General features: G+C 38.0%; 1 protein-coding gene across 8 annotated transcripts in view; it reads right to left on the bottom strand.

Annotated features, from left to right (window-relative positions):
- The window catches only part of MSI2 (musashi RNA binding protein 2), a 547,507-nt gene that overhangs the window by 111,977 nt on the left and 407,749 nt on the right, over window positions 1-27,781 (bottom strand). For all 8 annotated transcript variants that reach the window (XM_063457454.1, XM_063457455.1, XM_063457458.1 and 5 more), the window contains exons 9-10: window positions 18,645-18,759; window positions 4,302-4,376 (exon numbers count right to left, since the gene is read on the bottom strand). In XM_063457454.1, coding sequence (XP_063313524.1) covers window positions 4,302-4,376; window positions 18,645-18,759 — 190 coding nt within the window. The remainder of the gene's footprint in view (window positions 1-4,301; window positions 4,377-18,644; window positions 18,760-27,781) is intronic.

Below are 27,781 nucleotides of genomic sequence, written 5' to 3'. Positions count from 1 at the left end.
AGAGGTGCCTTTGCATAGTATGCAATGCTGTCAGATCCAAACAGGCTCCCCCTCTGAGCTGGCCTTACAAGGGTCTAAGTGTAACTTATTAAGATATATGTACTCGATTGCAACGAGCGGTGAGGGCAAGCCCTTAATTCACTTGTTATTTCAGATCACTTCATTCCGGCATTGACTGAGACGGATAAAAGGGCATGACAGTAAAGCAGCCCATTGTAGCCTCTGCTGTACCTGGCCAGGTCACTTACCACTAGAACCCAAGGAAACCACACTGCTGTGGCTAAATGGTAAGCAAAAAGGAGGGTGGACAAAAATAACAGCATTGTCAATGTGTGGGTGTAGTAGAGTGTGTGCTTACCAGTATGTGTGTTTAACATTGTGAGCCTTGCAGTGTGCGTGCCCTGGTAGTGTACTTGAGGTAATGCATCTGTCAGTGTGTATTAGGGTTTGGTTGGTGTGTATCTCACAGTGTATATTTGTGGCTATTTGTGTAGCTGGAAAGGATTGTCTTTGTGTGGGAACATGTGTTAGACACGTATACCAGCGGATACTATAACTAGCCTACATGCAAACAGCTTCAATTCTTTGAAGGGATTATCATGGCTGGACCCATACCTCGGTTCACTATTAAACTATTTACTCAGAGTTTAACAGTGAACTAGGGTTCATGGCTGTCCATGGTGCCCTCCTGCTGCTTCTGCTCTGGATAATACTTTCTAGTTATCCAGAGGTGGACCTGAATTTGCTTAGGCTCAAGCCCCTGGTAATTTTGGAATCTAGCAATGTCCCTGGTCAATTCATTTTAATAACCACGGCAGCCTCGCAAGGCAATTGCCAGAAAACCCCTTTTAGTTAGTCTATAAACTCAAGATTATGGCAAATCAGAATTAAGAAATGTTCATTATTTCCTTCCCATGATTACCTCAAGTCTCATACTTGTATATACTTAATGTTGCCAATGGTTTAGACATTAATGGCTGTGTGAGGAGTTATTTTGAGGGGACAGCAAATTTACACTGTTATACAGGCTGTACACTTACTACATTACATTGTAGCAGAGTGCCATTTCTTCAGTTTTGTCACATGAAAAGATATAATAAAATATTTACAAAAAGGTGAGGGATTTACTTACTTTTGTGAGATACTGTATGTACGCTGCAGTCATGTTCCCAACATCAGTTATCCATTTCCCCATGGCCACAATACTCTACACATGCTTACAATACCTCTTCTAACAAGTTACTGTGCCAAACTATGCATAACACCGGCAGCCATGACAGCCTTCCCTGGCCATCCATGTCCCATTCACATTTTATGCATATTTCATCCCATATGTTCATTTCCTCAGCCACCATACATCCAAATCTCCACATTGTAAATGACCCAGAGGAACCGAATGCATACATGCTGGTTCTAAAGATGTGCGAACCCTTTCTCTTAGTGGCTCTGAAGTGATTGTGTTCTTGTCGATATTGTTAACAGCTCATCGGCAGCCATTAACATGCTGATCAAGGCCATAACAGTATTAGGTCATAGGTAATGGTATATAATAAGGGAAGCTAATTGATGTAAACACATTTTACTTTGGTCCCAGGCATCGCTGACTACTATCTTGTTCTAGCCCCCTTTTTCTAATCCACCCCAACACCCCCGTGGGAGACCTAATTGCAGCTATAGTCAAGCTTACTTTTCCAAGTTGGAAGGTTTGAATTAACAACTTGCTCTTTATACTATACCCGATTTCCTTTTCTTTGATCCCCACATCCTAGTGATACTATACTAGTATTGTTACTTTTTAGCCTTCTAGCCAGAAGACATTCTTACAGCATTGTTACAGTTGCATCTATTTAAGGGGATTCGTATTGAGATTTTGAGGCTTTACGTGGGAGGCTGGGCAGCTTTCCCTTTTTTATCATCACGTTTTTTTCACTGTATTTTTGTGTTTTTGTGCTTTCTACCATTATATGTTTGTACTATGTGACATAATTACTCCTAATAAAGACTAGTTTAATGGTTTCTTATACCAATAGAAATGTTTCTACTAATAGTGGGGGTATCGCTTTGAGACTCAGTGTCCACGGTGCTTTTCTATCGAGGACTACGTCTTAAAGCCCTTTTTCCTTTCTAAGTGTGTTTCAGTTTGGGTTGAGCCCTATATACCCACCCAGTCCAATTTGATTCCAGGGCTGGATTTATCTATCCCTGTAGTTGTGTTGTTTCTAATATAATAGGTAATAGGTAATGTTATATAATATGGGCAGCTAAATGATGTAAACACATTTTAAGCACTGCCGTGACCATGGGCAAAAAAACTAAATACAGTGAACATCAGGTTTGTTTAAATCTGGTAAATGTGCATTACTGTGCATAACAAGGGATGCAAAAAATCAGACTGGCCAAGATGAAGGGACTATAACATAACAGATAAAACACTAACAGGCAACATCATTCACCAGGGTACCGCATGATGATCAAACCACACACTTCCAGCACGTATTATACAGTTTAACCTGTTACACATCAGCAAAGTGGCAAAGAAAACCACTGATGTGTGAATGCCAATCTTGCACAAACAGTTAATATCAACAAAAAATGCTTAGGGTCATCTACATCTTTGCCCTCTCTATTTTCTGTCTGTTTCCCATACAGTCAATTGCTTCATCTTGCCACCTTCATCTTTGTGACATTTTTCAGAATATGACCTTTTCTCAGAGAAGACACTACAAAGGTACTAATGCAGTCCCTCATCATATCTTGCTCCAAATCCTGCAACACCCTCCTAATTGGCCTTCCCTCCGTTATACAGCTGTGACTGCCTGACTTATTCACCTTTACCACCCCTCTTTGTGTGATGCCCTGCACTCAGCCAGTCACCACACTTACTTTGTCACTATAACAGCACAGCTTCTTACAGTATAGTACCCAACACAATGGTATGGCTAAACAAAACAACTTCGTCCACTTTCTTGGAAATAAATAATCCTGATATAGAGTGACTTTTCCCCACAAGTGAAAACAATCTTCTGGGGTTGCTACATATATCTGAATAGAGTGCATCTAGCAGGTATTTCAGGTCTGGATGTCCCTGTGGGAAGGCGAGGCGTGGACACACTCTGAAATGGGCGATTACCTATAGGTATACTATTTGGTAAAATTGAATTCCAGTTACCAATGATCATGTTGGTCATTTAAAAATGGCAAATTCGATTTTATCGCAATAATATTTGATCTATCAAATGCATACATTGTTAACACAGTAGAACACATGCATAAATCCCCAAACTCTGTCTTCTACACGAAAACATTTTGTTTATCTGCAGTGGAGACCACCCTGGATGTGGTCATGGAGTGAAAGGCAAGCTGGTCTTTTAATCCTATTTTCAAAATATTTAGTTTTATGATGTATTTCTTAAATGTGTACACCTACCTGAGGGTGACCCTTGTTTTAAGTGGATAACAGGACCATTTTAAAACAGAAAATGAGACAAAAAGAATAAAAAAGAAATATTGTCCCACAGAAGTAAATACAATTCACCTTACCTCCTTGGGATAGGGCTACTCTAAGCTAAATTCAAATGCTATGCTTACTTTCCTTACGTTACTGACTGAATCCAGCAAAACAATTGAATTTGTGAGTGAGTACGGGAGTAGGTAAAATATTTGTGATTTCTATGGCAGCGCTGTTTTCCATCCAGACATTATATAAAAGGAGCGATTAATTTCAATAAGAAATAATATTATGTTCACATATTAAACGTTGAAATCAATAAAAATGGTATGTTTACATTTTCTATTTCACAAAAACAAAAAGTTGGCAACTGGCCTTATCGTACAACTGTATGAAAACAAATGTATTTTTAATATTTTTTGTAAAATTTGATGTTGTACAACTGGTGAGGCCTGTCGTTAGTACAAAAAAAATAAAAAAAAGAGTTCGAGCTTAATGCAAGGCAGCAATAAACTGTACAAGCAAATGTGACACGATTGTAACAAATTAAAATGGCTGGAGGGAAAACTTGCATAATACTGTGGATATTGTGCAGCGCAAGCTGTAGAAAAAACAGGAGGTTATTCAGATAACTAATGCCAAGCAATGACGTATCTATAGACACATAAAGCTGAGGACAATGTAATAAAGACAGAAGTCTTCTAAAATGCAGCCATTACAGAATGGAGAAGTCAGTAACTTAGAGGTGGCTACATTTTCTCATTCTAATGGCAGACATGAACACTAACACAACTTTGTGTACACATACATTGAAAGAGACAATATAAAAAAGAAACAAAAAAACATAAAATACCTGGAAACTGATAGCTGTAGCTGGGGGCAAAACCAGGATATCCCCGACCATACGTTGCAACAAAATTTGGGTAACCTTGAACACACAACAAATAAAAAAAAGAAAAATGTTAGTTATACAACAAACACTACGTCAAACTATGAAATCTGAACAAGTTAAATAAAAAAGGGGCTTTCTTCAAAAATAAACAATGTGCGTTCCTTCAGTAAAGCAGATACATAATAAACAGATTGATCAGTATGAAGTAAAATGGACTAATTCCAATGTGGCCCACTGGATTTGCAGATCTAAAACAAATAATGTGTAACTTTCCACCTTGAACATACACCTGATCCTGGAGCTCATTTTCATTGCAGATTGGAACAGAACACAAAATAATAAATCACATCAGGTAGCGCTCAGAGATCAAAAAGGAGAGGCTGAATAAAATGTTTTGTTACGTTTCTACACAACTTTATTATTCATGTGCATATTGTTCATTTGGTTCTCGATTGAACAACAAGTTGACAGATGTTCCCTGTTTACCCAGATTTTCCACTTTAAGCCACGCCATGTATAGATTCTAGTGTTGCTATTGCGTGCTATTTTACAAAGTGCTGTGGTTCCCATAATAATGAAAAAAAATGCAGATTTCCAAGCTTGATCTCAGGGGGTAAAGGGACAAAACACAGATCACAGTCCGCTGCCGAGCTACAACTCCAACAATGCCTGGCCAGACTTATGAATGTCAGAACATCGCGGGAGCTTTAGTGTTAAATCAGCTGGGGCCTATTTTCAGTATGAGTTGTTAGAAGAAATCCCATTACGTCATGACAGTCTTGACATTTGTCTTGAAAGTGTTCACAAGAAAATGTAAACTATCAGTATGAATAGTGCTTTTTTGTTTGTTTCTTTGATTGTCAAGTAAAAAAACAAAACAAAAAATAGCCTTTTGGCCTTCTAATATTTTCCTTGTTCTCTATACTCACACTACAGCTTAGTGAATAGATGGTGGTTATTGTATCGTGTTGTATAGGGGTGCTTTTGAAGCTGAGTAGCTATAAGAGTTAACGTTCTCCTGCTGAATGCAGGCACCGGCTGACTGTTTTATGTGCAGTAATTAAATGCACTTTTGTACCCTGAGACAGATGAATGTCCATACCTTTTAGTTGGAAGAGTAAATGCCAAGCGCTCAAGCTAAACACAACACAGGTTTGCTGTGACATTTGGAGAGCTTAGAATGGATGTACTTTGCATTACAGCTATTGACAGTTTGAGATAAAGGTACTAGTAATGCTTTATCCCTGGTGCCCAGAGTACCATAGTTAACATATCAGGGCTAGATTGTGAAACTCGATACACTCTGTGAAATAACAAAACAAAAAGATAACACTCGTGTCCTGCAGGGAAGCATTTGGAACCAGAACAAGCAGGGTATACACGTAACTGGTAGATTGATAGGTAGCCCACCCCGAGCAAACAAACCGCAATGGCCATTAAAGGACTCAAACATTATTTTGGATGCAATGGCTCAGCTTTAAACTATATCCGCATATATGCCTTGTATTTCCTTTATTTTTGTTAAAGTGAATTGCCACTTAGCGACACTGTTTCCAATGCTTTTTCTGGGCGAGGACTTCTGATGTAGTGGTGGTGCGTTTGAGATAATACCTTACAAACAATCTTCTCACAATAAACTATGCAAAGAAAAATACAAACATAGAATTACACTGTTAAGTGTTTGTATTATTATTTGCAGAGTTTATTTTGATAAGACTAAGTATTATCCGAAGTGCACCACTGTTTTAAGGCATTTTGTTGAATTTGTGTTTCACTTTAGGTGAGTGTTGCTGCTTTTGTATCCGTTATATAAGTACTTCTGATGTAGCATAACAGAGCTCCTCGTGACTTCTCTTCTTGATTTGCAATAAAAAAAATAATGAAGGAGCAGCTGCTGAAACTATTGCTGTCCGCCTCCTTTACGTTTGCCAAGAAGAGAGGTTAGAGTAGGCTTCCTCAAACTCCAGCCCTCCAGATGTTGCCGAACTACAACTCCCATGATTCTATGAATGAAATAGATAGGCTGAGAATCATGGGAGTTGTAGTTTAGCAACATCTGGAGGGCGGGAGTTTGGGGAAGCCTGGGTTAGAGGAAATGCACAGTTCAAAACAGAGACTTATGGGGAGATGGCGGTGTGAGAATAATTTTCTGGTTGAGGAAGAATCACATCCTTCATATTTGCACCAACAGAGTTCAATAAAGTTGTTTTAATGCACCTATTAAATAGATATCCTATTTGGTAACCAGGTTCTTCCATTGGGACCTGAAGATAGACGACTTTTTTCTACATCAGATGAAAGGGTTATTTATGGTAAAAACAAATAAAGATGTAGCATTATCTGCATCTTTATTTTTTCAGCTGTTTTATAGATTCTTCAGCAATTAAAATATCTGGATGAACAGAATATTTGAGATATATGGAGGAACAGGTTGTTGACTCATGGGTAAATCTGGAGTAAAGGAGGATATTCCCTCTTTTTTGTGGCATCAAACTGTGTTTTTATAACTAAATGTGTCTGTTGGGGCCATTTACATGGGAATATATAAAGGTTTATACACTAATATGAATATTGTTCCTTTAATAACCTGTTTATACAATGCAGGCCAAAACAGCTGACCGGGAATGAATAGTGTTGGTTGCCATCTTATTGCCGCTCACTGTTTAGTAAATATATTGTTTACAGCTTCCTGAAACATATTACACTTAACGAGCCAGAGACATATAAATATAGTGCTTCATTTTTCATGCTTTTTATGTTGGAATACACACTATGCTTCTTAAGTGTGTGGCTATAATAAAGCATAAAATTACCATATTAAAATACGAGTAAAAATACAAAACACAATCCATCTGCAGATAATTATTGTGACACCTGCACTGCATTGCTTTTATAAGCAAAGCTTGTATTTATCTTACAGTGCTGAGATTGCACTTCTTGGTTAAAGAAAAACTATTGAGCAATATCACAGAAAGGTTAAATATCTGATCTCTGGAGTTTGTGTTCTTTACGCAAGTTTCACGGGTAGAAACATTTTATAAAATTTGACTCCTTCACCCTCAGACCAAAGAACAAAATGGATGTGTGCATTATCCCACTTGGCCAATGCTTGCTTCTCTCTCTGGCTCCTTTTCATGAGTCTAACCAAGATAAAATGTGTTGCTTCTGTGTTTGACGGGTCTAATCATAAGCCCCATCGCTGAACATCTTTCAGGTCATGGCAGATGAAATCATAAATTTATAATACAACATTACTTCAATTTTCCTCATCATTTGCTTCTGTGATGCCCGGCTCTGCTCTAACGAGTCACAGCCCGGACTGTGCGGGGGAAATTGGCTGGCTGAATATCAATAGCACATTAACACCATGCCCATGTGGATGCTTCATCAAGCCAAATTATGGGCAGGATGACCTATCCACTGCTCCCATTAGGAGCTGTGCTCATCCTGCGCTGGCCGCTGAACAATTTGTTTGCTTCAATACTTCCTGGGAATGATCAATCTCACAATAATTATGTCTTGTCACTAAGCTCAAAATAAGAAGAAATCACAGCTCTGGTTGGATACCCTGCTTCGTATATGTGGCTTTTCTACTAAAAACATCAGGGAAAATGAATAGCTTTAACCCCTTTATTGACCTGCAAATAAATTCGATTGTTGGACATCATATACTTTAAGGATATCAGAGTATCTAAAATTATGATGTAAAATGCACATCAGGCAGCATGAACCTTGCTGACAGTTACATCAATACACACACTATGCAAAACTATAATATTTAAAACGTGTTTTATATCTTTAAACGTTTTACCGACCTTAAATCCTTGAGTATATTATCTCTATAAATGACAGTCACCTCTCCGTCAAGAAACGACATGAAATATCCTTGGCTCAACTTAACGTATGAAGCCAATAGTGTAAAATATGTTGATATGATAAACAAAAGAGATTCCACTGATCCACTACTGTTGCTATTTTTGTATGTTGTTACTGCCATATCTAAGTTGGCAGCTAGCAAAGCTGCACAAAAGAGCAGACATTTAATGGCACGAAAAACACTAAGTGAAGGCTGTAGAAGTGGTGAGCAGCATTTGTTTCTAGTGTCAATGCAGGTCTATACTATTATGTAGACATCAATAGTACATGGTATTCAACGCTGTCAGCTAAAATTATTGCAATATCAATACCATCATTGTAAATTAGAAGTCATTTGTCTTGATCAGGTCAGGAAACATAATTAGCACCCGCTAACACTTAGAGTTTTATTCTTGAAAAGCAAACTCATAAAAAACACTAGAGCATGAACTAATACATTCTGTGTTTAAAATCAAATTGAGGCGGGGGAGGGCCCATGCCACTAATAAAATAGATCAGGGGAAAAAGGAATATTTAACCTTAAAATTGATAAAGACTGACAAGAAAAGGATGTAAGCTTGTTTAAGCTGGGCCCTCCTCAGCCCTTGTTCCTCTTCCCTTTAATTTGTCAATTACCTGTATTTGCTGTTTTAAACACCTATCAAAAGATTGCTAAGTGCGAGGAAAATATAATAAACAATATGATATGCATACGCAAAGCATATATTGTAATCTTTGATCATTTCGTTTATTTTATGAAATGTCAATCTACGGTATTTCCCTTTTACCTTTGTGTAAACATACCCTAGTTTTAAACTCTAAACATGTTTGAACTGACTATCACATCCCTTTCTTGCACGCTGAACTTGCTTATTCGTAAATTTATATGTATAGTTTGTTTGCCAAGTAAGCGACATGTGGAATATGTTGATGAATAAATAAAAACAACAGACATATTGAATAAAAGACATTGCCAATTCATCTTGCTTACAGGTATCCCTACACTTATGGTTAATACTTGTCTTTTATCTTGCAGGCAATGATTCTAGCCAAAACATCAAATGTAACATTGGTACCCAAGTATGCTCCTGTTCATATTTTAGAAACTATTTGTACCTTTGCCATCCACTTGATGTGTGTAACCACATGTGATATGAAAGAACAAATAGCAAATATGAAAGTAAATTCAGGTCACACAGACAACTGTGTTGTGCTCCATAAGGACTGTTGATATCCCTTCTTGCTGTCACAATGTAGTCCCTAAACATATTATGCCAGTACGGAACGTTACGTTTATTTAGCATCTGCAACTCTACACACTCCTACTGTCACAAACCGAATCGGATATACCATTTCCATAAAGGACACTGATATTGTTTTGATGGACTTTATAAAGCACCGATCTGAAATTAGTTTGACAGGTGCCAGTAAAATTAGTTTTTATTTATCTGGTTGCACACTAACCTCTACTTTAATTCTGCCCCAAATTATGCCAATTACTCTGGGTACAAAGTAAAATGAAAAATTATAATATACTAGCGGTACTGTAAACACCCATAGCCAAGTAAGATTCTGGTGTATATTATATCATTGGCATTGCTAAGGATCCCTATGAATGTATAATTCTATTATGTACAAGGGTAAATGTATTTGGGAAAAAAGGAGACAAAACACAGTAATTAAAGAATCCATCTCCATCACTAACACAAATCAGTCATCACAAAATGCTATGAGTATGATTTGATGTTAATCAGATCACTTTAAAAGCCTCTTAGCAAAAAGATGAAGAAAAAAATTATTAGCTGCAAATCACAGAGGTTTTTTCGCAGGTGTATAAGCACACTCATGCCTTTAGAAAAATAGGCTGATTTGATAAATGTGTGGGATATCATTTAAACATTTTAAATATGGAGCTTGTTCACTCAGCCCACCACACTAAGTGCTCGCCTATGCCTAGTGAGCCTGTCCCTTGAAATGAGATCAGATTGGTTATTATGGAAAATGTAAACGGGTACTGCCAGCACCCTAACCACTACAACTTGCATTAGTGGTTATGGTGTTAGGAGGCATCCCCCTCCCACTACCATTGTAAGGAGTCAAACTGTTTTTGAATGGTTAGATTACTTAACTTGGGTCCACAACACTGCTTCCCACGTCCACTGCATTCTCCTGAGAGCTTTAGCAGGAACTTCCTTAAAGGAACACTTTAGTGTCAGGAATACAAATATGTAGTCTTGGAATGCAGGATTAGGTTCCCGGCCCCCCTCAGATTGCTGAAATCAATTGGTACTTCCACTAGAGGTGTATCTAGCCAAGCAATGTAAACACTATATTTTCTCTGAAAAGGCTGTGTTTACAGTTTTAAGGCTGCAGGGACATGCTATACACACCATAACCACTACATTAAGCTGCAGTGGTTATGGTGACTAAAGTGTCCCTTTAAGTTCTTCTGAGCTAAGCCCTGAAGTGATGAGCGCGATCAGCTCCCAAGAGATTGTAGAGGAGAAAGAGTTGCCCTATATTGTGGGCTTGGTAGGAGAATAGCAGAGCATCAGCATGGCATCACAATATATATATATATATATATAATATATATGTATATAAATATAGCGATAATCGGGAACTCTTTCAAAAATACCCACTGCTAGCACGGACATGAGAATGAGTTTCCCCAGAAAGCTTACAACTAAGTAAAAAAAAAATAAGAGGACAGACAAAACTACTGCATACCCTCCTTTAGAATAAATGAAGCAAGTAAACCACTGTTTACCTGATCCATTTATCTCGAGGGAGGGACAATTCATGCATAGCAGTAGACTGATTAAAACTCCAATAGCCCAAAAATAATGCTATGACAATTCAAACAATGTAAATGTATAAATATATGCTGCATTATTACCTTAATCTAAATACTCTTAATGTATGTGATTACACAGTTTGCTTATTATAATAGTAGAACTTCTTGCCATTGACTAAACTTAGAAACCAAACAAATTGGAGCAAATATTAATGTTTAAGTATTTTTCTCCCAGTCTCTGAGTTTTGAATTACGTAAAAACCTCCTAAAGGGTGTAGTTGAACAAAACTAGGCATTAAGTGTCTCCTTGTATGTGTTTCAGTGTGTGCATGTGAACGTGGAAAAGAAATCATGTGTAAACATTCTTCTGAAAAACAAGACATTTACTATAAGATAAAACGCCAATGCTAATATTGCAGTTTACCTGATCTTTAGAGACAGTGCGTCCCCTAATGAGCCAATAAAGATTAACATAAAATCAATCCATTTTAGAGAGTGCAGCACAGGGATTGAGCAGATATTCAGGTGTTGGTGCTATAACGACCCTTTCCATTCTTTTGCATATCGAGAAAGCAGCTAACAGATACTCCACTCCTATAGATTATCACAATCTCACACAGTACAGGTGGTTGGGTAGATTTACTTGAAAATAAAATGGGAACACGTTAGGACATTTCTAGATTTACGTGTTTTTTTTCCCCCTCGTCTTATCTTAGGTCCCTAGTTGCTTTGGCACAATAACACTTTCTCTATAAATAACTTCCACCTCCAATTTGCGCATACCAATTGGGGGATTTTATCTTTAAAAGCCAAAAGACCAGGATACAGAGCATATTTTAACTGAAAATGTCAGAGGAGGCTCTGCGCAAGGGCTCTTACAGAAATAATTTAACTGCTTTGGCACAGAGAGCCTGACACTGCTTGCAGCTCAATTTTCAGAGGGAATATTTCTGCTAGTGATCACGTGGAAATGGCATTCTAGCAATCAGTAATTGAATGCTTTTTTTTTTTTTTTTAATATTTTGTTTTAATTAGCTAGCAAAAAAAAATGCATTAGTAAATTAAGATAAGAGCTGATAAAACTGCTTGAGATGCTGTGCTACGTTTCAGCAAATGTATGTAATATTTTTTTATGTTTTTTAAATAATTGTCCTATTCAGGGACCCATATTTATCCAGCCCGCCCTAGTAGATAAATTTGCGATGGCTTACATGATTAGTGTGTATAAGTAAATCACAGAAATCCACAGCAGTGAAATGCAGAAATATGCAATGAATACAAGCATACGCCAGAATCCCAAAGCAATAAACTGCACATTACTGCGTGTAAACCACGGAAATGTGTCTAAAAAAAGTTTACATAAATCAGTGCATTTCCTAGTTTTCTAAATTATTAACAATAGTTCAGATAGATTAGTTTGGATGGATTGATAGATACGTTAGCTAGATAATCTTCAGTGCATTAACCTGTTGTTTCAGAAGGATATCAGCAAGGGGCAGAAACTGCTGGGCTCCAGGGCATAGAATCAAAGAAGGGCCTTAAAAGAACACTATAGGGTCAGGAACACAAACATGTATTCCTGACCCTATAGGGTTAAAACCACCATCTAGCCACCCTTGTCCCCTCATGCCTCTCTAAATATAGTAAAATCTTACTTGTATTTAAGCCTGAAGCTGCAGGCTTTGTCCCTGTTTCCTTTTGACCTGCCCACTGCCTGCTGAGATCATCTGAAGTGGTAGCCTGATCCAATAACAATGCTTTCCCATAGGATTGGCTGAGACTGACAAAGAGGCAGATCAGGGGCAGAGCCAGCACAATTCAAACACAGTCCTGGCCAATCATAGAGATGAATTGAATCAATGAATCTCTATGAGGAAAGTTCAATGTCTGCATGCAGAGGGAGAAGTCACTGAATGTTTGGATGACTAGGCTGTAATGTAAACATTACATTTTCTCTGAAAAGACAGTGTTTATAGCAAAAAGCCTGAAGTTAATGATTCTACTCACCAGAACAAATTCAATAAGCTGTAGTTGTTCTGGTGACTAAAGTGTCCCTTTAATTGTCATGGAGGGCCCTATTTTAAAAACAAATCTCTGGTGGTTCAGTGGACAATTAATTTCAGGGTGCTGCTGGTCATATATTTGGGGTAGGGTCTTGTCACACGCTCTCCCTGACTGGTACTCATGGACTGTGTCACAGCATTTCCATGGTAATTTGGTAACATGTTTGCAGCACTCATTCTCCGAGAGCTGGGATCGTGAGGGACTGTTTACCACGTTGTGGAGTGGCTGTTTAGGTCCATGGTCCCCCTCAGATTAAAAAGGTATTTTACTCAACTTTTCTCCCTCAAAATTACTGGTCCCACCTCCATGGCTGATGTCCTCAATCTCAATTGATGTCCTCAAAGATCTCAGCCAATCCAGTACTTTCCCAAAGAAAGCATTAGGAAGATATAGTGCATGCACAAAACACCACATTGCGCCAATCTGCATCTACTCATAGTGATATATTAAATCAATGCATCTCTATAGGGAGCATCCAGCATTTACATGCAGGGTGTGGACACACTGAACTTAGGTTCTGCACACTGTGCAGCACTGAGATAGGAAGCAACTCTAGTGACCGTCAGAGTTACTGTCACTGGAGGTGTTACTAGGCAGTAATCTAAACACTGCCTTTTCTCTGAAAATTAAGTATTATTATTGCTCAGCCAGCAGGAACATGCTATTGACACCAAACACCACTAAATTAAGCTGTAGTAGTTCTGGTAACTATAGTGTCCCTCTAAGGGTAGTTCTGGTGACTATAGTGTCCCTCTAAGGGCCTGGCTGGTAGTGTAGTACTTGAAATTGTAAGCCCTGATAGTTTATATATTATGTCTATATCCACCTGAGACATGTTTTGTAACTGGAAAAGTCTCTGCAAAATGTTTTAGTAGAATCTGCATACATTAAAAAAAACAAAAACAACAAAAAAAACAAACAGTTTTAAATTCTACACATTCATGCATTACTGTAAAGCATGAAGAAGGCGGAGGGTAGTCCCTTACACATTTAACGCATATAATATCTGGAGATTTTATGGTCTTAATAAAAAAAAAATTTCCTCTTCTCCATGAAGTCAAAAGAAACGTAAGAAATAACAAAGTGCAGCTATAACCCACATTCTCAGGTTTGTCACAAACGCTGATTTTTTTTTTTTTGTGGGTACGTTTTTTTGTTTGCAAGTGGACAACGTGTACACTCAGAGACTTTATAATCCTGGGACTTCCTGATGGGCCACAGCTGGGACCTTTATTTATTCAGCCTGCTCTCATTACAAACACTGACAGCCAATGAAAGGGAACTGTGACAACAAAGCTCGCTGGCAGCCGTAACAGTCCCATTGTTTTGTAGCAGACAGATTCAGGAACCAGTTAGTTATCCACATGAGTAGGAAATAAGAAGGAGAGAGAGGAAGAAATGATTTAGGAAAGCATGCCTTCATTTTTCTTTCCTAGTTAAAATCAATTTTAGCTTACAATTTGTGAAGGAAAGTGCTAAGTCGCTATGTTTAAGCCATCAGTGATCTCAATGTACAAACTTAGAAATAAAATGCAGACTGCTCCTATGACACCCTTCCACTGGACTTGCTTTAATAATGAATATATAGACAGGGGGCATTCCAACCAAATAAACACTCCCTAACACTTACCAGCTCTTCCTTACTGTGGGACCTAAGTAAAGGAGAAAAAAGGAAACTGCCCAGTGACAAGGTATGCCATATTTTACATACTGACTGGTGTATTGCATTCTGGGAGAATAACTTACAGGAATGCACATGGCAGAGCATCACGCAAATTATTATATAAACATTTTTCTGCATGATCCATAGTGGTTGTTGCTAAAAACACTTGGGACGTTGAACTACCTCTAAATAGCCAACGAGAAAATGTGTAGCTAGCTATAAAGAATACAAGCTTTGAAGCATCATTTTCCCTTACAATTGCATTATTATGCATCCGAAACCCCCTACCATGCAGGACAGGCTTACATGATGTTACAGCTAGCTCTCAAAAATCTAAAGGAAGACCAGAATTGGTCAGCCGACCCTTGGTTTCTACAGACATCACTACAGAACTGACTGTCCACGTGGTGCCATTTTTTGTTTTTTGTATATGTTAATTCAGTATGTCCATAATGGTTTAAACAAACCCATAAAAGTCAACTGCATCGCGCAGCAGCGTTGTACATTAGTTTAAAATGCAGTATGAATATACAGTCAGTCATTACTGTTAAAGCTTGGGCTAGTATGAAACACTATCAGTGGAAATCAGAAATTAGGACACCTTAGAACCAGTCAGTCCTACCCATGTCTGACACCAACTCTGTATTATATATAGTTGTAGACCCACTCTGACTCAAACTATGCATCAAATAGAGGTGTAGGCCCACTCTGACACCAACTCTGCATCATATATAGGTGTAGACCAACTCTGACTCTAACTATGCATCAAAGATAGGTGTAGATCTAGTCTGACACCAACTCTGCATCATATATGGGCTTCACTGTGCAGAGGATAAAGCTACGGGAGTAAAAATTGATATTTGTGAGGTTGCTTTCATATATCACAGTCTAATGCCCTCTACGCCCCCTACCATAAAAAATTTTGGGGACGAGAAACTGGAGCGCTAACCATACTCTTCCCACTTATGCCTCTCTATTTCTCTCTTTGTTCCACCATTCTCCTTACTCTCAAAGATCTATACTAACCCCACACATCTAAGGGTTGTGTCAAGGACAAGGGGTGAGGCGACTGGGTCATGGGACTGTCAGAGTGCAGATGGGGGACGGGACTCAGAATGCGTACTCTGAGCTATATGGGGACCCCGGGACTCATCATTTTTTGTTTGTTAAACTGTTTATTTTTTACTATTGAACAGCTAGATATCCTGACTTTTTTTTGCTATACTTGCAGCACAGGACTGCAACTGATTGAGATATTAGAGATGTTATAGCATCATGTTATAATGTGATGCAAGATCTATGTGTTTGCAATGCAAGGAACCTGCGTGCCCCACTGTGATACCAATCGTTTGGGGATCTGCAAGTCCTACTTATGTCTGTTTGAAAGAAAAAAATGTGAGAAAAAAAAAAGTGCCAATTTATGTTGAGATCATCACGTTTATAAATTGTCGCAAATTTGACTGGCTCCAGACTGATACAGTAATGAATTAAGCTTACGTGCTTTATGTGTGCGCTTTGTCTCTTTACATCACACCTGAGCCAAGAAAATATGTTTCTTATACTATACAAACAACATTCCACTGAGGACTTAAACTTCAGGTGACAATATTTTTATATAAAAAATATACAGTCTTTTTAACAGCAGATGTTCTAGTGCCCGATTCAGTTCATCCTCCAAAATCTATGATTTATGTTTAGATGTGTACGTATGAATATATATGTGTGTAAAAGCCAAGGCCTGTTCTAAGCAAACTTCTCCAATACTTGTGCTTAGCCGAGGTGGACCCCAAAAGTGAAAACAGTAAGGCCTTTGAACATCTGCAACCACAACAGGGATCTTTAAAACCCTATGTGTTATGGATGCTGCTAAGAAGATTTAAATGAAAGACTAACTTCTCTGAGATACAAATGAGCACATCAAACTTTAATCTGCAAACATTATGTAGCATTACAGAGCGGTGTATGTTGCTAAAAGTCGCCACTAAATCATCCTTATTTTAAACACATTTAGCAGACCTGTGTCATTATACAATTTCTCCAGCACATATAAACTCCATAAAAAGCCATTTGAAATAAGCTCTGTGGATCTGTCAAAGCTACATTAGGAGATGAAAATAAATGTGTGACTCAATTTCTCTCCAGGAGAAAGGATCATTTTTAGTCAGAATGAACATACTGCATCCTTCATCATTCTATTTTGGTGAATAAGAGTAAAACAGTCTATTTAAGACATCCATTTAAATGCAAATGTGGATGTCCCAGGAGGAAATGTTAATCATTTAAAAGGAAGAGAATCTTTAAGACCATTCCTGCAGCAGAAATACCAGTTAGCTGAAGTTATTTTTTATTTTTATTTTATTTTGTGTGTGTGTTGGCATACACAACAGATCCAGGATAAAGCTGTGTGTGTGTGTTGGCATACACAACAGATCCAGGATAAAGCTGTGTGTGTGTGTGTGTGTGTTGGCATACACAACAGAGCCGGGCTAAGCACTGCAAGGCTGATACAGAATATGAGAGTCACTTGTCTCTCATAGAATGCAAGGGATGATACCTGATTTGGGTCTATTAAAGGTTGGTGCTTGCCAGACACAGCCTGTGTTTTGTTAATGGATACTCCCCTGGTAGATGATGCAGCCAAGTACATTAGCACGCACCTCAAGAGAAGGCAATACTGCATGAAAACCAAAATTTCTCATTTTTAGGAACTTATTTCTCTCTAAACGTTTGGTTGCTGAGTGGCATGGACACTAAAAATCCAGAGCAGAATCTTATTTTAATGAAAGAAAAGGGATTCTGTAATAAAAACGGTAAATATGCTCATTGTATTTGGACTTATCTCAGCGGTCTCCTCATGTTTATAAGTAGTTGGTTAAGGTGAGCTGCTCTAAAACTATATACAGCCGAGAATGCAGGACACTCACAAAATACAACAGATTTCAACCTGACCTTTATTCCACCACTCAAGTAGCCCATGAGAAAATGGTATGAATAATAATTTGTTATACAATATCCTATCTTCTTTATTAGGTGGTGGTGGAACCTGCAGGGTGTCTGTGGCATCATCAGTGAGATTCAAAGTGAATTCAAGGGCCAAAGTAGCTGAACCTGAAGCGTAGCCGACTTAGAGAATCCTTCCAATTCAGCTATTTTGACCTTAAATTTGATATTCATTTTTAATTCACTTTAAATTCGTACTATAGTGAAAACCCTGTGATAACATTGAAAGTGTAGTAGAATAGCTTGAACACAACCTCTGGTACGTACCTGCACTGTGCACCATGCTTATTTTAGGCTGCGTTAAAGATATAATCAGACTGGAAATGCGTTTAGACCTTGCATATCAGTCCATTTTTGTCCTTTAGTACTCAGTAAAATATTGAGCTAGCTACAGTTAAGTAGTTTATTTACAAATGGTATGATCTTCTTTTGGAGTTTGGAAGCTGTTCGGCTGTTAGTGTAATTGGTACCTGGTAGCTCTCCTACAGGAATTTGGCTTATTCTTCTTCAATACATATAAGAAACATATGGAACAAAACAATAACAAGTGGCTAACTACATAAAGAAAAAAAAGTTCACATGGAATATACCAACAGAAAAGGTGTGTGAATCTAAAATAAAGCACAATAGTTACGTAAAAGAATAAAGCTGTAGCATTCGAAATGGTACTTTATGTTTATAGGAAAGTCAAAAGCAATGTGTGTCTGAGTAATTATCCCATCAAAAAAATGTTTTCTTTAATTTATTAAAGAAAGAAACACACACAGACCATTTTAGTCTTAGGGAAGAATAGTGATCAAATTCACGGCATACATTTTTTCACATGCAAACCGAACTTTTAAATTCCAAATAAATCTGATGCAATCAGTACCTACATACCACAGGAGGAAGAATGGCACTCTAACATATCCACAGAGCCACTTACCAAGCATTCCCATTCCCAGCATGAATGCATCCATGGTGTATGGCAGGCCCCTCGCTCGTCCTCTTGTTCCGGGAGGAAACATGACTTCTTTAGGTTGTGCCTTCTTACATTCAACCTATTGAGAGAAGACAATCAAAATGAGATGCAAATGTATTCCATTCAAATGTCATATAATAATACCAAAGGCAAGAGTAAAACACATTAAAAGTGCACTATATTATCTCGCTTTCTTGTAAACTTTATAGTTGAGGCCAGTTGGCAGCACAGAAGCCTGGATTATAAAACATTGATTCAGGGGTCTATTCATTACAGAGTGAGTAAGTTGTATTGAGTTCACGACTGACTCAGACAAGTAAGTTCGAATAACTTGGAAAATATCAATAAATCAGCCAGAGATTTTATCACAAACTCAACTATAGGAATATGTTTTTTTTTGTTATCTGGTATCTGCTATAAAAATACAGTACAGTAATTATAGAAATATTTAAAATGTGTCTATTCAAACATACCGTATACAATATCAGAACAGTATGCACATTCCAAAAATAAACAGTAAGGAACATGATTAATAAAATGAGGTACTTCAACTCATAGCTAATAAAATAGCACTTGTCACCCCTATACCTTTCTAAGATTATTTCCACTGACCGCTTACTCCCACACATTCCCTAAATAGCATAAATACAGTGTAGGGAAGTATTCACAATCAGCATTTAAATGGTTATTAAAAGCACCATCACTATTTCGTTGTTCTGAAATGAACAAAGTGCCTGGAGTTTATTTATGCAACGTTGCACTATGATGTTTTTCCATACAGAGTTTAACCCATTTGCATCCTCCTTGCCACCATTGCCCTTCCACTACATGAGGAGGAAGAGAAGAGTCCACAGCTCCGAAATAGATGTAACGTTTAGCCTTTTCTGGTATTGGAGAGGTGGGATAGGGCAGACCAGAACAGTAAAAGTTACTCTTACTAAATCCCTATTTTATGTCAGGGCTATCCCTTTAACAAACTCACAGGCTGTTTCCATCATTTTTTTTTTTTATTAAATGAGGGTGTTCCTATAATTTCTGAAAATTTTACAATATGATCTTGCTAAACGGACTAAAAGAAAACACTACATCAAATATATATATATATATATATATATATATATATATAAAACATATATCAATAAATACATTTGCTCTTGTTTGTCTTTTTTGTGAGTCATGTTGATGTCACCTGACTTGCTAAATGTAAGCCACGTTATATGGAAAGGTACCCATATAACTAAATTTGACAAATCTCCCCCCTCCAAAAAGTCTCTTTTGGGCTAAATTCTGCAAGGAAGTTGTTAATTCAACAGAACATAATAAAAAGGCAGAGTCCTCCCATTATAGACTACTGCTAATTTAAACTATTCAGAATTCTAACCAAGCAGGTATAGCGTTACAGTAATATTACTTAAAGGACCACTCTAGTGCCAGGAAAGCATACTCGTTTTCCTGGCACTAGAGTGCCCTGAGGGTGCCCCCACCCTCAGGGACCCCCTCCCGCCCGGCTCTGGAAAGGGGTAAAAACTTACCTTTTTCCAGCGCTGGGCGGAGAGATCTCCTCCTGCTCTCCTCCTCCGATCCTCCTCTTCTCCTCCCCGTCGGCTGAATGCGCACGCGCGGCAAGAGCTGCGCGCGCATTCAGCCGGTCACATAGGAAAGCATTCACAATGCTTTCCTATGGACGCTGGCGTGCTCTCACTGTGAAAATCACAGTGAGAAGCACGCAAGCGCCTCTAGCGGCTGTCAATGAGACAGCCACTAGAGGACATAGGGGGAAGGCTTAACTAATTGATAAACATAGCAGTTTCTCTGAAACTGCTATGTTTATGAAAAAATGGGTTAACCCTAGAAGGACCTGGCACCCAGACCAGCTCATTAAGCTGAAGTGGTCTGGGTGCCTAGAGTGGTCCTTTAAAGGGTATTCACTCAATTCTAAATTTTCATAAAGGACCTCTAGAGTCACCAAGACCACTTCAGCTCAATTAAGTGGTCTGGGTCCCCCAGGTTTTAACCCTTCACATGTAAACATTGCTGTTTCAAAGAATGCCTATGGGCATTTTTAATAAGCGTGCGGCTCTGGCCCCGCATGTGCATTCAGCTCCACTGGGGAGCTGACGTCGGAGGGGGAGGAGAGGTCACCAGCGCCGAGGGAGCCTGGTGCTGGATAAAGGTAAGTGGCTGAAGGGGTTTTAACCCCTTCAGCTCAGCGGGAGGGGGACCCTGAGGGTGGATGGAACCCTAAGGATTATATAATGTCAGGAAAACGGGTTTGTTTTCCTGACTCTATAGTGGTCCTTTAAATTAAATCCAAATGGAAAAAACTAACTAGAGCAAAAATATCTTATCTGAAAAATGTCTCCAACTCAGCTACAGTCACAAGTTGGCTATTTTTTTCCTCAATTTTGCTATTCAGCGTTAATTCACATAAATTCAGCGTTTAATGAATAATCCTATTAAGTGTACCCCTGACTGCATTTTCTGGTGCAGAGCTTTGTGGAGAGCCAACTTCAAAGATGTCACTATATATTAAAATAAAGTAAATACTTTTACGGTAGAACAGCTTCTTTGTATGAGTTCTTAGTATCTTCTTTCCCCAACTGATCAAAAAGAAAATCAAAGAGTCTGGTCAGCTACAGTATCACCTCTGATGTAAATTTTCATTCATTATCAATAAGAGATATGAAACGGATCTCTTATAGCAGTTAGTGGTGAAACAAGGCTCCTTCTCTCTGCAGATGTAGTAAGTGAAAACTGTTGTTTAACTGAGACCTCTCAGCTGAAGCTGCACAAATATGAGTCTGACAGGCATTAAACTTGCCACTAAAGTTTAACTTCCAAAAGCACATCAGCCTCTCCCATTGTTAATAAAACTGTACAAATAGGTCTATTTCAGACACCTGCTCTAACTAGCGTACAGACCCTGTGGGTATCTAAAACAGAAATGAATCGTTTTCTAATGTATAAATACTAAGATACAATATAGAATGCAGGGCTCGGTACAGTAATTGCTTTACTTTCACACATTAGAACACTGCATACAAAGCATTGTTACAATTTAGCCTTCACACGGTTAGACAAACCTCTCCATAGTTTTATTATGTGTGAACGCAAAAGCCTTAAGAAAGATATTTTTTAAAAGTCAGTAGCACAACAAAAGCCATTATTTCTCAGGCAGAGTGAGATATTGGTGTTTTGATTTACAGATTAATTTATCTTGCACAAGGTAATGTGCGAGCTTGTGCTTGTTGCATTCACAGGAACCAGCAGAGCTGGGACTTATTCAATCTGTGCAAACCGTGGGAATACAATGGTTAGCACAGGTTCTACAATGATTACACAGAGACTCATATGTCCCTCTGTGTCTGACTGTAATAGTCTAATAAGAGATTCTTTTCTACCTATTACTGAAGTGGAAGGAGCAGAGATGCGAGATAAATCCCTGGCACAATCATCATTTTCATAGTTCACCGTCATTTGGGTATGAACCTCATCCGAGAGCAAGGCAATTACAGACTAGTGATCATTAACACAGCACCCCTTATTCAGGGTGTCTGCTCCAACAATACACCCATCACAAGTAAAAGCGGCAAAGAAAAACACCGCTCCAAAAACTCAAATTACTAGTTTTATTAATTGTATTATTTCCAGATAGAAAAGGAATCTTTGAAACCACTTCCATCTGCAGCCAAGATGTACTTTTAGCAAGTGTTGTAAATTAACTTCTAGAACACAATGTAATGTCCTGACATTATTTCTATTACATGGAAAGCAACATACATACCCACCATAAAACCTGTCAGCACTATCTGAGTTGAAAAAGTGCACATATATAACATCATGTACTGTTATATGCTCTATAATATCATGCAATCTGGGGGCAAGAAGCACTCTCCTCATGTTTAAATTCTGTAATGATTTGCTACATGTTTAGTGCATGCAGAAGTGATGATTTCTTCCTCCTATCGTTAGACAATGTGCATACAATGTGTACCATATGTTGGTGTTTTCTTTCCAAGGTTCATAGAGTTTAAGATATACGTCTCTTCTTTTCACCTACAGCCATTACCAACGTAAAGAACTGGATCACTCAATAACAGAGACAGATCTATCAAAATGATTTGTATTTGCATACAACTTGTGAGGAAATGAAGGAACGCCACAACAGATTAGGATTAGACACTCACTGAGAAGACAAACAGACAAAGCTTTCTGAATGGCTAGCATCTATTAAAAAGTCTTGACAAACTTGTGGCATTTCTGATCTTTATCCATAACTATCTAACCTCTAATTTAAGACCTCTTGTTGTGGTAGTTTTTCTTCTTTTAAATATAGTCTCCTCCTTTACTGTGTTGATTCCCTTTATGTATTTAAATGTTTCTATCATATCCCCCCTGTCTCGTCTTTCCACCAAGCTATACATGTTAAGATCCTTTAACCTTTCCTGGTAAGTTTTATTCTGCAATCCATGAACCAGTTTAGTAGCCCTTCTCTGAACTCTCTCTAAAGTATCAATATCCTTCTGAAGATATGGTCTCCAGTACTGTGTACAGTACTCCAAGTGAGGTCTCACCAGTGTTCTGTACAATAGCATGAGCACTTCCCTCTTTCTACTGCTAATACCTCTCCCTATACAACCAAGCATTCTGCTAACATATCCTGCTGCTCTATTACATCGTCTGCCTACCTGTAAGTCATCTGAAATAATTACTCCTAAATCCCTTTCCTCAGATGTTGAGGTTAGGACTCTATCAAATATTCTGTACTCTGCCCTTGGGTTTTTACGTCCAAGATGCATTATCTTGCCCTTATCCACATTAAATGTCAGTTGCCACAGCTCTGACCATTTTTCTAGTTTACCTAAATAATTTGCCATTTAGCGTATCCCTCCTGGAACATCAACCCTGTTACATATCTTAGTATCATCAGCAAAAAGACACACCTTACCATCAAGACCTTCTGCAATATCACTAATAAAAATATTGGTCCAAGTACAGATCCCTGAGGTACCCCACTGGTGACAAGCCCAAGCTTCGAATATACTCCATTGACTACAACCCTCTGTTGCCTGTCACTCAGCCACTGCCTTACCCATTCAACAATATTATAATCCAAACTTAAAGATTGCAGTTTATTGATAAGCCTTCTATGTGCAACAGTGTCAAAAGCTTTACTGAAATTTGGTAAGCAATGTCTACTGCACCACCCTGATCTATTATTTTAGTTACCCAATCAAAAAAATCAATAAGATTTGGGTTATGGTAGGGGAACTTGTCAGGCACTGAATTCTAAAACATTATTGAAAATAAAAACTAATTTTACAGGTTAAAACTCTCGTGTGAGCTCAAACACATTTACTCTAGATTACAGGAAGATATATATTCATGAAAGATCCATCTGAATTAAGAATTAGAACACATTGAAAGAAATCTTGTGGCAGCAGCAGACAGATTTAACTATCCAATCAAAAAGGTGTTAATTGTTATAAATTACTTTTAGATGACTGTTTATTTTAGAAAAGAGGGAGCTAATTTGGAGAACCTGAGTGGTACAATGTTACCTGACTGCTGCATTAGAGCAACAAGCTGCAGGCAGGTGAGAGACTGGTTTTGGCTAAATGGGATATAAAGTGAGCAGTTTCTCAGACCAGGTTATGACGCAGATTGCTATACCCTTAATATACATTCAATAGAAAACAGAGCATCATGTGAGGTTAAAGGGACACTACAGTCATCAGAACAACTACAGCTTAATGTAGTTTTTTTAGTGAGTATAATCATTTCCTTTAGGCATTTTCAGGCAAACAGAGAAAAGGCAGTACTCACATTGCCCCCCAGGGACACCTCCGGATGACCACTGGAGGTGCTTCTTGGGGCAGATGTGCACAGTAGGCAGCACTGCCGTTCAGTGTCTCCATGGAGACACAGAATTTTCCTCAAAGATGCATTGACTCAATGCATCTCTATGAGGAGGTGCTGATTGGCTAAAACAGCGTTTGGCCCCGCCCAATCCCACCTACTTGTCGATTTCAGCTAGGTGCTTTCGGAATGCCTTGGATTGGCTAAAAATTTAAATTTCTGATGAGGTCACCAAGGAGGCGGATCGGGTGAAATAAGGTGACTTTTAACCCCTTCTTAGGGGGCTACGGTGGGGCAAGCCACCTAAATGGTGGTTTAAGCACTATAATGTCAGGAATACATGTTTGTGTTCCTGACCCTATAGTGTTCCTTGAAAAAGTGCAGTTGATTTTTAATATTTTAATAAATGGTTCAATTGTACGTGGCGGTTTTACGTTTTAGCAAATTGATCAGCAATAGTTTATAAACTTCTGTGAGTGGAATATCTTCTGCTTGGTGAACTGCTTAGGAGCTCAAACCCGCAAGAAACATTATAAATGACATTATAAATGAAAACACCAAGTGACTCAATTCATTGAGGTGCACTCAGATGGCCATTAAAGTTTGATAACCCCAAGATAAAAATTAACAGTATGCTCAACTTTGACAAAACAAAAATAAAACATTACAACATAGCATTATGTATAATGCAATCATGTGCTACATGGTTTTCATACTAGTCAACAATATTCAAGAGGCAATCTGTTTAGTGTAACCAAAATGGTTTTCAGAGACAGAAAGATCTGTATGCTGTCACGTGAGCATATTCATAAACATGTAAAATTGCTTTCATCAACATTTAAATAGCATTTTAGATTTAAACAGGGTAAGACTTAGCATTAAATAATAACACATCATTTCCCACATGTGCTTTATTTTTATAACAATGCTCTTTACCCATCGATCATGTTCGGAATTGTTTTGCCATACAAATGAAAAAAAAATAAAATCACATGACTGAAATACACCAGTCTCTGTAGAAATAAGTTCTCATTCAGTAGTAAATTCGATCTTTTCATTTTTCTGCAAATTTAGGGTTACCCTTAAAGGGACACTAATATCCATAAAACATGGACGACAGTTCGCTTCAGGCTGCTATACACAATGTATGCATTGAGGCAGCTAAACAGCACAGATTAAAAGGAACTCTTATTTGACCACACAGGCATCTTGCAAAATGGTTGCTGAAAATGGATGTCACCCACCGACATGTAAATGGCTGTCTATGGAAAATAATAAAAAAAAGAGAGCTATAGTGCCACGAAAACACCTTTGTTTAAATATTTTCACTCTCTACGATGGGTCTTAAAGGCAAACTAAAGTGCCAGGAAAACAAAGGGCAACTAAACATGTACAGAAATGGAATGCTACTGAAATGTGTTTACGTGTACATAATGTGCATGACCCAGATATTTAAACATTCCTGGTAAGAGCAGAATTCTGACACAATTGTAGTTTCTCCACTAAATAAAGAGTATAGGCATGGTCTGGTGAATTTAATATGACAATGTTAGTATCCCTTTTAAAGGCAGCACAGTCTCCATAGAATGCACTAGTCTCTCTCTACTCCAAGAATATTTAGCAGAAACATGTCTATTCCACAAAACAAATATGTCCCCTAAGATAACATAAAGTGTACATTTAAAAATCCAGAATAACTGAATCTGACATTTAGATTTGTTAGCACACTTGGAGACCATCCATTTACCAATCTTTTTTTAAGCACAAGTGTTGAAATAAAATTAAAGTCCCCACAGATTTCCTTTACGACTTTCTTTAGACTATAAAATAAGAGAACACTTTAAGATATGATTTTCAACAGCTCATGAAACTTCAAAACAGTTTGAGTTAAACATTATGGTTTATTACAGATCTTTTTTCAATAGGATGTATGCCAAAAAATGTTCTGTTACTGTATTTCAAGGGAAGGCCTCAATATGAGCGCTGCCTGTAAGAGCCGTGTACAACATTAACTGATCATTACACAAGAAAAAAAAGAAATAACGGGATGTAGCAAAGTGTAGCTAAACATCTCGCTGTCTAATACCCCTATCAGTGACAGTCTATTCATTGTCTTCTAGATACCTGCTGCTGGTTACTAAGCAACTCCATCAAAAGAAATCTCAGGTTTATACAATTTTCATTTAGGTAGCAGAGGTTAACTCACGGTAATGGGATGATTTAAAACAAACACACCTACCCTTCGCTTTCCACTGTTCAGGCATGATACCCAAAAGCACAAAAGGAGAGAGCGCGGAAAAACATTTTATTTTATACTGTGACACATCCTGACGTGTGAAATATTTCTCTTTGATACATTTCTCAAAACACCTCCATATTTCACAATCTTTGTCATGTTGTTACTGACTGCCAGACATTATTTGACAGGAACCTGGGAAGGGAAATAAAACTAAGGAAACCTTCCCCCACACTCAACAAAGATGAAGGAGACGGAGAGAGATTGGAGTACTAAGCGAGAGGGAGATGAGAGAGACGAGAACAGCATCGGCTGCTCTCAAATACAGCACATGCAATGCGCAATTACGGTATATTAAATGATATTTCTGACTAATAGGATGAGTGTATATCTGAGTAGTGTGTACATATATATATATATATATATATATATATATACACACACACACACATACACACACACACACACAATACGGTACTATTGAGCTCAAGTATATACACAGAAACACACCAAATCAAATAAATATACTAAGTAAGAATCAATAGGAACTGTCAAGTAAAAGTGCTCAGTTCTACCATTCTACTCCTATCATTAGCTAATATTTACCAGAATTCCTATGCCTATCAATAACTTATAATGGCAGACAACATGAATCAACTGCATATGGTGACACCAGAAATCACTCTCCAAAAACATTGACAACTGTCTCAAGTTTACCAAGATGACATGGACAACCCAGACAACTGTTGGTATTATGTATGGTGGACCGATATAGCAAAAGTGGAACTATTTGGCATAAATTGAAAACTGGGGCTGATTAAGTATTCAACAATTAATGCAAAAGTTTTGCAGCCACCTCTTGAATACTCTTTAATATACCTCCAGCAACATGAATTAAAATATGAATGGAAATTGTCAATTACAACACTACAGTAAGCAGTACACATAGAAAATGACGAAGGGATTTGAAGTGGTCATGGTGCCTGGAGTCTGATTGCTCATTGAC

The sequence above is a fragment of the Pelobates fuscus genome, chromosome 1 (assembly GCF_036172605.1).
Source record: "Pelobates fuscus isolate aPelFus1 chromosome 1, aPelFus1.pri, whole genome shotgun sequence".
Lineage (NCBI taxonomy): Eukaryota > Metazoa > Chordata > Amphibia > Anura > Pelobatidae > Pelobates > Pelobates fuscus.
Note: the sequence above shows the minus strand (reverse complement) of the source record. Positions and strands in the feature narration are given on the sequence as shown.